The sequence below is a fragment of the Bicyclus anynana genome, chromosome 2, assembly GCF_947172395.1.
Source record: "Bicyclus anynana chromosome 2, ilBicAnyn1.1, whole genome shotgun sequence".
NCBI lineage: Eukaryota > Metazoa > Arthropoda > Insecta > Lepidoptera > Nymphalidae > Bicyclus > Bicyclus anynana.
This window is the reverse complement of record NC_069084.1, coordinates 2,221,113-2,235,227: the sequence shown is the minus strand read 5'-3', so window position 1 is coordinate 2,235,227 and position 14,115 is coordinate 2,221,113. Positions and strand designations below refer to the sequence as shown.

The following is a 14,115-nucleotide window of genomic DNA, read 5'->3' as shown; positions in this document are numbered from 1 at the left end:
GTTTGAAGGAACTAATCATAGTTTGAAGGACTGAAAACAATATTATTAATTTATGTAAGTTTGAAGGAACATTATTAAATATTTAATTGTTTAGTTTAACTAAAGAAAACAGGAAAAGAATAAAACTTTAAAAACTTTACTTTTGTTTCCAATAAAAACAATCCCAACCTCTTTTTACCTGATCTATTGAGCTAATTTTCATATTGAGCGTAATGTGGCAACTGTATCTATATATTTAACGGAAGACTTTCCCTTCTTATAAAGGGGATATAGAGTTTTAACTCCCACTACGTTGCCCCTGCTGGCGCCAGCAAGTATGTAGATATATAATTCACGAGGGCGGAGCTATTGTAAATCGTGAGGTATAAATATCCTAATAATCAAATCCCACCGTATAAAACCCGTAGGCAGTGCACTAAACAAACACAAGTCAATTAGTCGTGTCGTATAAATCACCGCTGTCAATGTGGGTGTGATACCGCGACGTATTTGCTTTCGATGCGTTGTGTTGGAGGTTTTTTTTTATATTTCCCTTGATTAACTGTTAGTAGAACAGCGAAAGGGAGTTTTATGAATAGGCATGTAATTATGTGTTCCCGACCGAATTTAATACATGATGGCTATTTTGAAAATGAGATTGGGAGATGTTTTAGTACACAAGTGTGCGAAAACACAGGTGAACTCTCTATTTTCTTACTGGGTGAGGGCAAGATTGAGAATTAAAAAAATATGCCAACTGCATCGTGTGGTATGAAATGAAAACTCGTCGGAATTTCAAATACATATATATATATATATATATATATATATATACTAGCGGACGCCCGCGACTTCGTCCGCGTAAATTTCGATGTCAACTTTACTACTACCCCTACCCTACCCTACCCTACCCCTACCCTATCCCAAACCTACCCCTACCTTATCTACACCCTATCCCTTTCCTACCCCTATCCCACCCGTACCCCTATCCTACCTGTACCTCTACCCTACCACTACTCTACCTCTACCCCTACCCTACCACTACCCTAAACCCGACCCTAAACCTACCCTACCCCTACGCTTCCCTACCCGTACCCTACCCTACCCTGTATCTTCTCTATCTTACTCCTACCCTTAGCAAAATCGGTCCAGTCCTTCGAGAGTCATGGTGGTATGACCAAGAGAAATAGAGACTTCTATGCTAATAATATAAAGAGGTAAAGTTCGTGTGGTTGTAGGAGGTAATCTCTGGATCTACTGGACCGATTTGGAAAATTGTTTTACCAATAGCAAGCTACGTTATTTGCGAGTGTCATAGGCTATGTTAGATCCCCATATTCACACGGGAACGGGAACTACATAAATGAAAGCGCCGGGCGTCATATAGCGGAATTTCTGCGTCTTTTAGAAATTTTGTATTATCTCCGAAACTATTTAAGTAATTAACATACTGTAAAGGGCAAATCTTATCTCCATAATATCCTTGTGATTATTAAATAATTTATTTTAATAAGGGTTAAAGTTTAGTTGTATAAATAATGACGTAAACCTAAGTATATAAAATTAATGATTTTTAAAACACAAAAGGTACTATATCTGCTAATATATAAAAGATAGATATATGGTGTCGCGGACTTTTTTGTAGAACTTTTAAAGATACATAAAGTCTCCATACATTACATCAATTTTACACAATAGTTAAGGCAGCGCATGCGAATAAGTCTGTTTAAGAGGATTTTCAGTCCGACCTGTATGACAAAAACTGTGATAACTCGGCTAATATACATGATACCAATATAAAATATAGCCTATAGCACTCCCCGATAATGTAGCATTCTACTGGTGAAAGAATTTTTAAAATCGGACCAGTAGTTCCGAAGATTACCCCATTTAAAAAATGTGACAAACTTACAAACTTACAAACTTTACCTCTTTATAATATTAGTATAGATATAGATATTTGAAATTATTCTTCTTAATTTAAAATAAATAGTTTCCAAGTTGACAAGTTTATCAATCCTTACTTCCAAAAACTACTAGGTAAACTTAAAATTGAAAAAAAAAAATACTCCTAGCTTTGTCGGTAGGTACTTATAAATTACAGGAGAACCTATAAGAAGATCATAAAATCACTCGATATGCGAACCAAAACTCAAACTTGTCACGTTTTAAATTTTTATTAGATATTTTTTTATTACTTACCGTACGATTAAAAGCAAAAAAAAATATTAAGTATTGAATTAATGTGGAACTTTGTTTTTACAAAAATGTCCAATTTAAAATGTATAGATATTATCAGTAAAGTCAGTTCGTTACGGTCATCGTAAAATAGTTTTTGTATAACACATAAATCTAGGAAAAAATTTATCGCCTAAGCAGATTATTTGCATGTTGTCCATACAGGCCAATAACCTGCACTTCTGAGAGATAAAAAACCTGCTACTGACTTACAGGATGTTCAGAATATTTTGATTAAAAAAAATAGAGATATAACATAATTCAATATTGTATGTTTTGTAAAGTAAAACGTAGCACAGAATACATATGTAGATACAAGGTCATAGTAACATACATACCAGCGGCGAAAAGTCCATACAGGCCGATTCCCGCCAAGTTACCTTTTAAAAACCCATACTTTTTTTTTTTTTATGCAATATAGGCCAGCGCTTGACTACAATTAAGCCTGATGGTAAGCATTAATGCGGTCTAAGTTGGAGCGCGCTTACCTAGAAGATGCCTATTCACTCTAGCTTTGAAGGTGTCCAAATTGTATTTGTCAGGAAACACAAACGCCGGAAGGGCATTCCAAATTTTTGCTGTACGAATTAGAAATGTAGATGCAAATCTTTTCGTACGAGTTGCCTGGACATCCACAATATATGGATGCCACCGTTTGCGACATCTTGCTGTTCTGTGGTAGAAAGGGGAAGGAGGAACTAGATGGTGAAGTTCCTGAGCACATTCGCCAAAGTATATCCGATAAAAAACCGACAGACAAGCTACATTGCGACGATGTTGCAAGGTCTGCAATTTCGCCTGTGTCAACGGTTCATTACCAATACCAATACATACATATTCATGTATGAATATGTATGGATGTGTGAGAAACGGAGTTTGTATCAAGTGGTTCGTCAATTTTCCATTTTTCGCCACTATGGTTTGGTTCCTGGATTCGATTAGCAACTTGAGATAGTTAATATTTTAATATTTTATTTTGTGTCAAATAAACAAATTTTCTTTCTTCTTTCTTTTCTGGTCTATGTCTATGTCTAGTAATCTCAGAAAGTACTGGTTCGAATTGAAATATTATTTTTGGATTGGATATTCCATTTATCGAGGAATGCTATGTCATTACGCTTCAACCAATAGTAGTGGACCGTCAATAAAGTATATGGTGAAAAAGGGAAAAAAATCCATTTGAGAGTTTCCATTACGTGCGCTATGTAACGGTTAAGGTTACGCAAAAATATATAATATGTGAGCGAATTATTCCTCTTATAAAGTTTAGAAAAAAGTCCACAATAGCAGATATTTTCAGATCAACTTTCGTCAAAGGGTTTCCACGCAGTCGTATTCGCGGGCTTCCGCTAATCTTTAAACTATATAATATACTAATACTAATATTATAAAGAGGAAAGATTTGATTGTTTGTTTGTTTTCATTGGATAGACCCCAAACTACTGAACCCTTTTCAAAAATTTTTTCACTGTTGGAAAACTACACTATTGAATAACTACACTATCGCTATTGAAGAGCTGTAGGCTATATTTTATCCCCGTATTCCTACGGGAACGCGGGTAAAACCGCGTGGCGTCTGTTAGTTAATTAATTAAGGAAAGGTTTTGTAGGAATGTCAATGAAACTAAAATAAATCATCCCTTAACCAACGTCCGTAGATCAGTGCTATATTATTTCCCGATCACGAGCGGGCGCTGAGCACGACCGACCAATGTTTAGTGTTTTTATTGTTTTTGAGCATCACATCTTTGTTACTACTAACTTTATTGCGTCTTTTACGTAGACTTGGTAGAAAGGATAGATGTAGAAAGTATAATGTTTATCTATAATTTCAGTCAATTATATATTAGTAATGTCCAAAAAAAAATTGGTTCCATAATCAAAATGAACTCTATAAAAAACTTAACCTTAAAAATAAAGTAAATCAAAACTAAATTGAACGTATGCTTGCGATACGTGAATTTATATAAAGTATTGTCAATTTCGTTATTATCAGGCATTTTTACTTATTTTTTTTTAAATAATGTTTAAAAAAAAATATACAAAATATATTCTAATAAAAAAGTGCGATTCCCTGCTATTCCTGAATCTGTAGTTCAAGCAATACGACTGCCTTCTGTTTCCGATCAAGATCCGACCAAGCGAACACTTTTCATGATTTTCATGGTTGAAAGACAAGGAATTTTATTATTATTGGGACCTCTATCTTTTTCATTAGTCTGTATACTTTACGTAATATACCAATTTTTAACGACCGTACAATCAATTATCGGATTGCCTACTGTGAACAGATCGTAAAATTGTAATCTATAGCCCGAACCTTGGGGGGAGACTACCCACGAAGAAAACTCTAATATGTTTTTAATTTTAAACTTTTTAGGTACATACGTTGATGATTGTCTCGTATCACGAACAGGCTGTAGTAAAAAAAAACAACTGTATATTTTTGTCTATAGGTGGTTTTGTACATACTTCACCACTTTCAGTCGATGGACGTCCACTTAAGATAAATGCCTGTTGAAAGGAAGGACACTTCATACAAACACTTTTTTATACACCACTTTTTTAATGTTATCTTATTTAATTCATTTGTTTTGTTAATGTCAGCTTACTCGTACTTTAATAGCTATAGGCCTATAGCCTTCCTCGATAAATGGGCTATCTAACACAGAAATAATTTTGTAAATCGGTCCAGTAGTTCCTGAAATTAGCGCGTTCAATCAAACAAACAAACTTAGTCTTCAGCTTTATAATATTAGTATAGATTACTGAAAATTTCTTAAAAGAAAGAAAGCTGAGTATTGCATAACTTGATAACTTGACCTACAAATTGAACCCCGGATGTCGTGATCCGAAGCCACACAGGATAACCATTGGACCTATGAGACAGAATGACGTAGCCGCCAAACCGCACTGGAGCAGCGTGGTGTGTTCAAGCTCCATTTTTTCCTCTTTCGTAAGGTTAAAGGTTAGGTTAAACATCTCCCGTGTTTAAGATCCATATGCTTTCTACTGTAAGGAGAAAGGCCTGGATCAATGGGCTGTTAAATAGGCTGAAAATTAAAATGATATGAGATTTGTAACAGTATGACGCTGTAGCTCACCTAAAGGCATGACATGTCCGAAGTCGTTCCCGTCTCCGATGCCGGTGCAGTTCCACCGGTAGCCGCCCAGCTGAGACCGACACTCTGTGTACGCCATTCTGGACAAAAAGACATTTTTCAACAAAAGGTAGGGCTGTTCTTAACTAGAAGTATGCCATAGGAAAGTAATGGTGAAGTTAAGTTGGGGCGCGCTTGTACAGAAGATTTCTATTCACACAGTTCAAATTATAGGTGGCACTCAGACTGGGAAGAACATTCCACATAATTATTCAGTAATGGACTAGATGCGGCTCCGTTTGTCAGTAAGACTGGTTAGGCGCAGACCAGTGTAAGCCTAACGATGCGATAAGACATATATCGTTCAAACTGGCAACAAGCACAGTTCCAAGACTTTTGTCTTTAGGAATTGTGGAATTTTGGCGTAAAGATGTCGCAGGGTTTCCCGAACGCTGCCCAGCCGAGATGGTTCATATTATAAACAACAACAAGCGATGGCGGCGGGCGAGGTGCGACAGACACATGGCGCGCTGCTTGTCGGTGAGGCCGACCACGCGCGTGTACACCAGGTGAGCGCCCAGAGACACTCCGCCCGACGCGCTGTTAATGTGTTTCATACAAATAACAATAGGCACCTCAGTCCGTCGCCCACAGCGGCGATGGCGGCGGGCGAGGCGCGGCACATGGCGCGCTGCTTGTCGGTGAGGCCGGCCACGCGCGCGCACACTAGGTGAGCGCCCAGAGACACTCCGCCCGACGCGCTGTTCCTGCAACAACGATAATAATCATAAGCCACACATATAACCTAGAAAAACATCAACAAAGCTCTTGCTCTGCTCTTACTTCGTCGCTAAATGAAGACGCCATCATTAAGTCGCCGATCACTGAAATGCAATCGTGTGTGCGTGTAAGGTGGAGACGACACATGGTTGGTGCAAATTATTTAAATAACTTATTAGTTTGGGCTAAAACCGTCATTTATATGTATACATTCATTGAAACATACAGTCCACTTTATAAAGACACAAAAGAGAACCAGCGTAACATTGAAATTGTGTTAAAACTGCACAATAATCAAGTCGAGTGGAGCACGAACGCTGCAGTCAGCTTTTTGAAATGTGTGTCACCGAGTCAGGAAGCACATTGGCATTGATTCATCACTTCTAATGAAACTTCAAATCTTCGATCATCCTCAGAAGGTATGTCGGCATTTTTAGGATGTAATATTTCAGGAGAGTGATGTTCAGAAAGATTTCATAATTTTTCCTTATCTTTTAGAAATATCATCATCATCATTATCAACCTATATTCGGCTCACTGCTGAGCTCGAATCTCCTCTCTGAATGAGAAGGGTTAGGCCAATAGTCCACCATGTTGGCCCAATGGGGATTGGCAGACTTTATATACGCTGAAAATTAAGAAAATTCTCTGATATGTAGGTCATGATGTTTTTCCTTCACCGTTTGAGACACGTGATATTTAATTTCTTAAAATACATACAACTGAAAAGTTGGAGTTGCAAGTCCCGGACCGGATTCGAATCCACACCCTCCGGAATCGGAGGCAGAGGTCATATCACTGGGCTATCAAGGCATTTCAGAAACAACTGATGATAAATAAAAAACTTGAGAAGAAAACAAATTAATTTGAAAACTGTCTCCGAAAAATTCAGTGGAGTTTCATGCGAAATAATATCGCGTGTTCACGCGTTCCAATCGCATGTCAATCATTATTGAACCTAGCCAAATCTACTTGTTTCAACCATCATCCAAACTTTGTAATTACCGTTACATTAAAATGTATCCGTGATCTAAATGTTCAGCGAAGCGAGCGGCTATACCGTAGTTCCCAAAACAAATGGATTGATGGAACGCTCATTTGCCAGTCATTGAACACAAATGGCACTATTTGCTTTGACAAACATTCATTCAGACGACCGCTAAATTTTGTAATAACAATAGCTACGTACCACTTCCGTTGGGTTACTTTGTTAATTACTGAGATTGTGGTAATGAATGACATTTTCGATGCTTTTTTGTTACGGTTCAGTTTACAAGATTGTGATAATTAATAGGACCGAGAAAAATATCACTGCACATTTGTGGTTGAAACTGTAATTTTTTCTACGTCTTTAAACATAATTAACGACTCTATGTTTTAACTTTTTTTTTATTCGTGTAGTGTAAGTGCCGATTGCTCCATATACCACTACGGCTAAACCGGGGGGTTTGAGCGAGCGCAGAAGCATCGCCTGATGAGATCCGAAATAAGGATAGAGGACGGAACGACTCCATAAGTGCGTCTCCTATGAGACTCGGACCTCGGCTTAGAGCGCAATTCGGGAGGGTATAACCGTGATCTGAGTGAATCTGTCCGCACGTCCCCAAGATCGTGAGTTAGAAAATCCAGATCCAGGTGACGTTAGTTAACGGGGACCTCATCTTCGCCGGCGAAGACGCTGTGTAGCTTGTGATTCTGTTACCCGGGAAGCATTCAATGCCGTCATGTCATCGTTTAAATCGTAAAGGACGTTTTTAGGACGCCTTTGTTTGAAGTTAGCGTTAAGGTTGGGATATTTTTCAACGCACGTACTTGATATTATGCAACTATATATCGCTTATTCGAAAGCAACTGTTATCAAGAATCACGTCCTTCGATTTTTCTTTCTATCTCCGTTAACCGGAGACATAGGAGTAGGTGTCTTGAAATAAATGAATGATTTTACAGTTCGTTTCCGGGTGACCGTCCGTTTCGCTCTTGAAAGTTTGCCGCGATTTACGATAATAGTACGTATTAAGAACGTCATACAGGCGACTGTTAAAGTACCCATGCCATCTGAAAAACACTCTAAGTCTCAGTGTCTGTAAAATCACTGAAACCCTGCTGTGCTACTTGTTTTGACAGGCATGGTGGTAATTAATTGCGTAACTGCATCTTAATACCTGAACGCTATACGTAAACGCTGGTCTCAAGGATAAAATTTTGTCCTTAATAATAATTGTATACTCCAGTAAAATAAGGATTAAAACTCAGAATGAGAGATAATCTGTAAACTCGGGTATATCTTCATTTGATGTTTTAGGTCTTCTTTTGTTTCAAAAGTCTCATCAAATCTCCAGTCTGCGGCGAAAATTATTCAAGGTCGCAAAACTTAGTTTTTCGAGATTAGCTCGGTTCCTATAACTAACGGGTAAATTGGTTCGGTCCGGTCCGGTGCATGCAACTTTGCAGTTGCTTACATTTTAAGAAATTAAATATCACATGTCTGAAACAGTAAAGGAAAACATCGTGAGGAAACCTGCATACCTGAGAATTTTCTTAACTATCTGCGTGTGTGAAGTCTGCCAATCCACATTGAGCCAGCGTGGTGGACTATTTGGCCTAACCCTTTTTATTCTGAGAGAAGATTCGAGCTCAGCAGTAAGATGAATATGGGTTGATAACATGGTCCTATAACTGAGTGTTATGATTTGTATGTCATTTATTATAAAAAATGTAGAGCTTAAAACTGGGGACAAATTGACTGGGCTATTACGAGGGTATCCAGTATTAGAGTTCCACCACCACCTTCTACAACAATAGATCGAGACAATTAAATCTCTGGTGCAATAATATAAGTGCTTTATAGTCCGGGATCCGTAGAACATTTTTTACAACTGATTTGAAGTTAATTTTTCATGAGTAAGTCAGATTTTTTTTATTTCCTGGTAACTCAGCTACCAGAATCAAGAATTTTCGTAAATAAAAAAATTGATTGTCTCATCGAGATGAAGCTAGTCACGAAAAAATAACTTGATAGTAATCAGTTGTACAAAATGTTCTACGGATCTCTGAATATTAGACATTTTGATGATTTAAAAGTTGTTGTCAATTGATCCAAAGGTGCAGACACATAAAAATAAATGCATAGAAATTAAACATTTCCCATTCGATATGTCTATTGCATTACATGTGTGTAGGAGTTGTGTGAATTGCCTGTCGGTCTGTCGCGGCTCACCGTTAATTGGTACATGTCATTACCGTCAACGTATTAATGAGACGACGGCTTACACGTCCACTGTTGATTGACACGCGAAAATAGCACCTTCTGTATTGTCACAAAGAATATATTTCCTTACATTTTAATTGGACATTGTTATAAAGTATTTTAACTTTTGATCTGTTTATAATAGGGTTCAAAGTTCTTTAAAATTGTAATTTCTTATAGACAAGTATTGGTGACGATATTATGCCACCTGTTGCTCTGGATTGTGCGATTTTGAACCTAATATATTTAGAAATAAATTTTATTATAGCTCGATGTTCTGTGATTTCGGCTTAGTGACATTTTGGCTTTCCAGACAATGAGGTCGTGTTTGCCTATGTTAGTGTCTATCTTAGTCAGTTAGTCCTACCTAAATTTAGTTGATTTGTTCCACAAATATTCAATATAGAATGGCGGTCTCTATGCAGAAATCTTTTCATCGTCAGTATCAATTTAGTGGTCTACTGCTATACCTACAAACAGCTTTTCTTACTGCTAAGCATTTTCTTTAATATTTAAAGCAATACAATAGAACAGATGCATTGATTGTGTGTGATTGAGTGGGTATTTTAATTTTTATGTGTATGTATCCATGAGGATACATTACGAATCTGGATCGTGTATACCTAAAACACAGCTTTTCTTACAGTTAAGCATTTATTTAATATTTAAAGCAATACAATAGAACGGATGCATTTATTGTGTGTGTTTGAGTGGGTATTTTAATGGTTTATGTGTATCCATGAGGATACATTACGAATCTGGATCGTGTATACCTAAAACACAGCTTTTCTTACAGTTAAGCATTTATTTAATATTTAAAGCAATACAATAGAACGGATGCATTTATTGTGTGTGTTTGAGTGGGTATTTTAATAGTTTATGTGTATCCAGGAGGACACATTAAGGATCTGGACTGGAGAAAGACTTTTCTGTTTGGACCAATTTGGACGTGAAGTGCCTACCTTATTTAAAAACCCTGTGTACGCCATTACGAATTGTAGACAAGTAACTTTGGTTGGATCTGGATTTAGTCGGCAAAGGCAATGAATCTTAAATCGCTTCATGTTTTACAAATCGGAAAAATCATGTCTACAGACATGTGCGATGTAAACTTAAAATCTTAAATGAGTATTCCATAGTTCAATAGTATATATATAGTATTATTGAATTAGTTAAATTGATACTGAAGAAAAAACATACGTTACGTACTTAAGTCGGTTACAAAAAATAACTTCGGCGCTCTGATATTTATGAAAATTTGGGGTCTGTCGCTAGTACTTAGATACGCTATAGGTTCGTATGTGTGTTCTCTTCTCCAAACATTCCTAGACATTAAAATTACTTTCAACCGATTTTTATGAAATTTAGATTTGTTCGGTATACGCCCGCTATCATCCCTAGTCCAAAAAGTGAAAATAGTCTATGGAAAACTATAAAATGGTTCAGTAGTAGAGATCGTCATCGTTAAAAAAATATAAAGAAATATAATCTCATTAAACGCGAGCAAGTTCAGTAGTAAGTTTTTGTTATCATTTCTCTAAGTTTTTGCACAAGTTTTCTCTTATCAGTGGATCAAATAAAACAGTGCATTAGGTGTAGTTTAACCACACTTTCAGGTTAGTGATTTAGGACTGGAAGGTATGTGTGGTGTAAATTGGATCAACAATTTATTCGAACCAGAACAGAAACTTAATAATGGCGTTCTTCTTTATCAACAATATTATAAAGAGGTAACATTTGATTACGATTTAACGATAAAAGCGACTCCGACTGATTGTGAAAATTCTTTCACTTTTAAAAGCTTCATCTTCACCGAGTAAAATAGGCTATATTTTATACCCGTATTCCCACAGGAATGAGAACTACGCGGGTGTCTGTTATTTGATTTATCTCGATAAAAATACTCAGAAATAGTGCAAATTGGGGAGTATTTTTGCGACCCAATATTGTATATAGTATAAACTTTTATCCTGAAAATGTCATCTTGTCCCTCCACTACTTTTATTAGTATTTCTGATGCTTTTAACATGAGTTACTAAGCATCGGACACTATTGTCTCCCACGGCCTTTCGTGATCAAAAATCTGCTTCGCGTGGAAATTTCTATTGTCGTCCAAAGTTTCATATTATCCTGAATGGACAAGATTCTTTTTTTTTTATTCGGCAGGTAACGGAGCTTCAGGTGAGCATGTCCGGGTTTATATAAAATAATATGGTTCACCCAATTATGAGTCAGGAAACATAATTTCTCCGTATCGTTACAGCAAAATTCAATATAGCAAACCGGTGTTACCCACTCAGCCTTGTCTGTCTGTGTAGCTAATAATTGTGTGAATTGTGGTCCAGATAACTCGCGCCGTCGACCATCGCGCCTGAGAGTAGACGCTCTCGATTACCCGAGCACTGTAAGGAGGTTTACTAGTGCTGTAACTCGACTAGGTTTGTTTCACATTAATCATCTATTTTCTTTGTTTAACACTATACTCGATCTCTCTATGTAAATAGAGAGATTGAGACAAACACAAAACTCACGATTATGTGATTTAAAATATTTTTCTAATTAGCATTACAACTTATAACCGAAGCAAATGTTTGACAATATTGAATATAATGTTTTAACTTTAAATATAATAAAGAAAGAAAACATTTTGATGCAGAGGCCAAGAATTATTTTGTAAAATAGTTTTAATAATATGTACTCATAAAACAAAGTAGAAATTTGATACTAATATTTCATATACCTAGGAATTGTTGATTTTATGGTAACATTTTTACTTAGATATGACGCAGATAAAAAAAATCAATAACATGGTTGAAAATTTAAAAATCTCTGCTGCTATTCTTGGTTGATTGAATTGTAAAAGTATAAAATATTCACATGACGATCGTTTGTCGATTAGTTATATAAAGATCCCTTGGTCTGCAATCCATCAGGAATGTCGCGCAAGTCTCCTCCCCACGAATGAAGGACATAGTGCTTGATAACTCGTAGTTACTGATAAACGGGATAAATATTATTATTGTGATGTTTTACGAGCTGCGGATGTAATTTTCAATGTTGTAATTTGTTAATATCTAATTTAATAAAAGCAATCATAATTTACGGTTAGCACATTCATGTTGGGCAAGTTGGTTCATTGATATCAGCTGATCGTAAAATAGTTTCAAACAAATAATTACCTATAGATTTTTAAAATCTGGCCAATTATTTATATGATTTGTATCATTAAATACAATATACCGTATTCATCAGTGGCGTGCGTAAGGTGATTGATTAGGGCAGACACTTGATATACAAGTTATCACCATCATCATCATTAACAGTCGATGGAAGTCCTCTACTAGACATAGGCTTCTTGCATGGACTTCCAAACAAAAAGGTCTCAAGCCGCGAGCATCCAGCGGCTCCCTGCAACCCACTTGATGTCCTCGATCCACCTAGTGGGGCATCGAACTACACTGCGCTTTCCGGTGCAAAGTCGCCATTCCAGCACCTTAGGATCCCAATGTCCATCGGCTCTTCAAACTATGTGTCCTGCTCATTGCCACTTCAGCTTCGCGACTCGCTGAGCTATGTCAGTGACTTTGGTTCGTCTGCTTCTGATGCATTATTAAATCAGTTGATGTATATTTAATGCAATATATTTTGTAGGCTTTTGTAGGTACTTCCAAACACTTCCACTAACTAAGCCTCAAGCCTGGTCCTAAGCCACGCGACCAGCAGCTTCCTTCGATTCGTTGGATGTCGAACTATTGGGGACGTCACGTCTGTTGTGAGGTCGCAATTCAAACTTCTTTTCTGGTATAAATGCAGCAGATGGTGAAATACGCTTGTCTAGAAGATTTCTATTCATTGACTTAAACATATCCGACATTATACCTAGGTGGTTGGGATAACGGAAGCTGGAAGGGCGTTCTATATCTTCGCAATGCGTATACGAGTAAGGTTTTAACTGTTTAGTACGCGTCCAAGGGATATAGAACGCAGCGGTGTAGATTACATAAGAGAAGAAAACAGTCCTATTATAGAACGGTGAAGGGTGAATTAGACTCCAATCTGTAACTGACTTGATAATCCAATCCAGTGGTTACTATAATATGCCAGCAGGCTGGGTTGGGATCCTGGCTATAATATACCTGCAGGCTGGGTTCGGATCCTGGCTATAATATACCTGCAGGCTGGATACGGATCCTGGGTCAGTTTGTACACTAAACTTCTTCTTTCTTTTAAGAAAATAGCAGTATAAATTTCAAGAGTTGGGACATTGGTGATATTACTCTGGCTGAGTCTGCCTGTAGGCTTCCGTGTCTAATGCTTAGTCTATAATTAACTTTGATTTCCATTTATAATTACAAATTTCTATTTATCAATTTAAGAGCAATACAAATAAATCACCAAGTAATTGGCGCCCACCGCTCGCGTGGGCTCCCGTCTGAACTTATCTTTCAAACGTATATTTCAATTTACTAAACTCAATTACGACAAATAGAAATATTTAGTGTTATAAACCTCCGTAGTTTACTATTTCAGGATATTCATTCGAGATTATAGCTAAAATTATCTATACTAATATTATAAAGAGGAAAGATTTGATTGTTTGTTTGTATTCAATAGTCTCTGGAAAACTGAACCGATTTGAAAAATTCTTTCACTGTTGGAAAGCTACACTAATCCCGAGTGCTATAGGCTATATTTTATTCCCGTATTCCTACTGGAACTGGAACCACGCGAGTAAACCCATGCGGTATCTGCTAGTAGCTTAAATAAAAT

General features: G+C 36.9%; 1 protein-coding gene across 9 annotated transcripts in view; it reads right to left on the bottom strand.

Annotated features, from left to right (window-relative positions):
• Nucleotides 1-14,115, bottom strand: part of LOC112043746 (protein Wnt-7b) — an 88,892-nt gene that overhangs the window by 17,139 nt on the left and 57,638 nt on the right. For all 9 annotated transcript variants that reach the window (XM_024079303.2, XM_024079304.2, XM_052887866.1 and 6 more), the window contains exons 3-4: nt 5,954-6,085; nt 5,322-5,419 (exon numbers count right to left, since the gene is read on the bottom strand). In XM_024079303.2, coding sequence (XP_023935071.2) covers nt 5,322-5,419; nt 5,954-6,085 — 230 coding nt within the window. The remainder of the gene's footprint in view (nt 1-5,321; nt 5,420-5,953; nt 6,086-14,115) is intronic.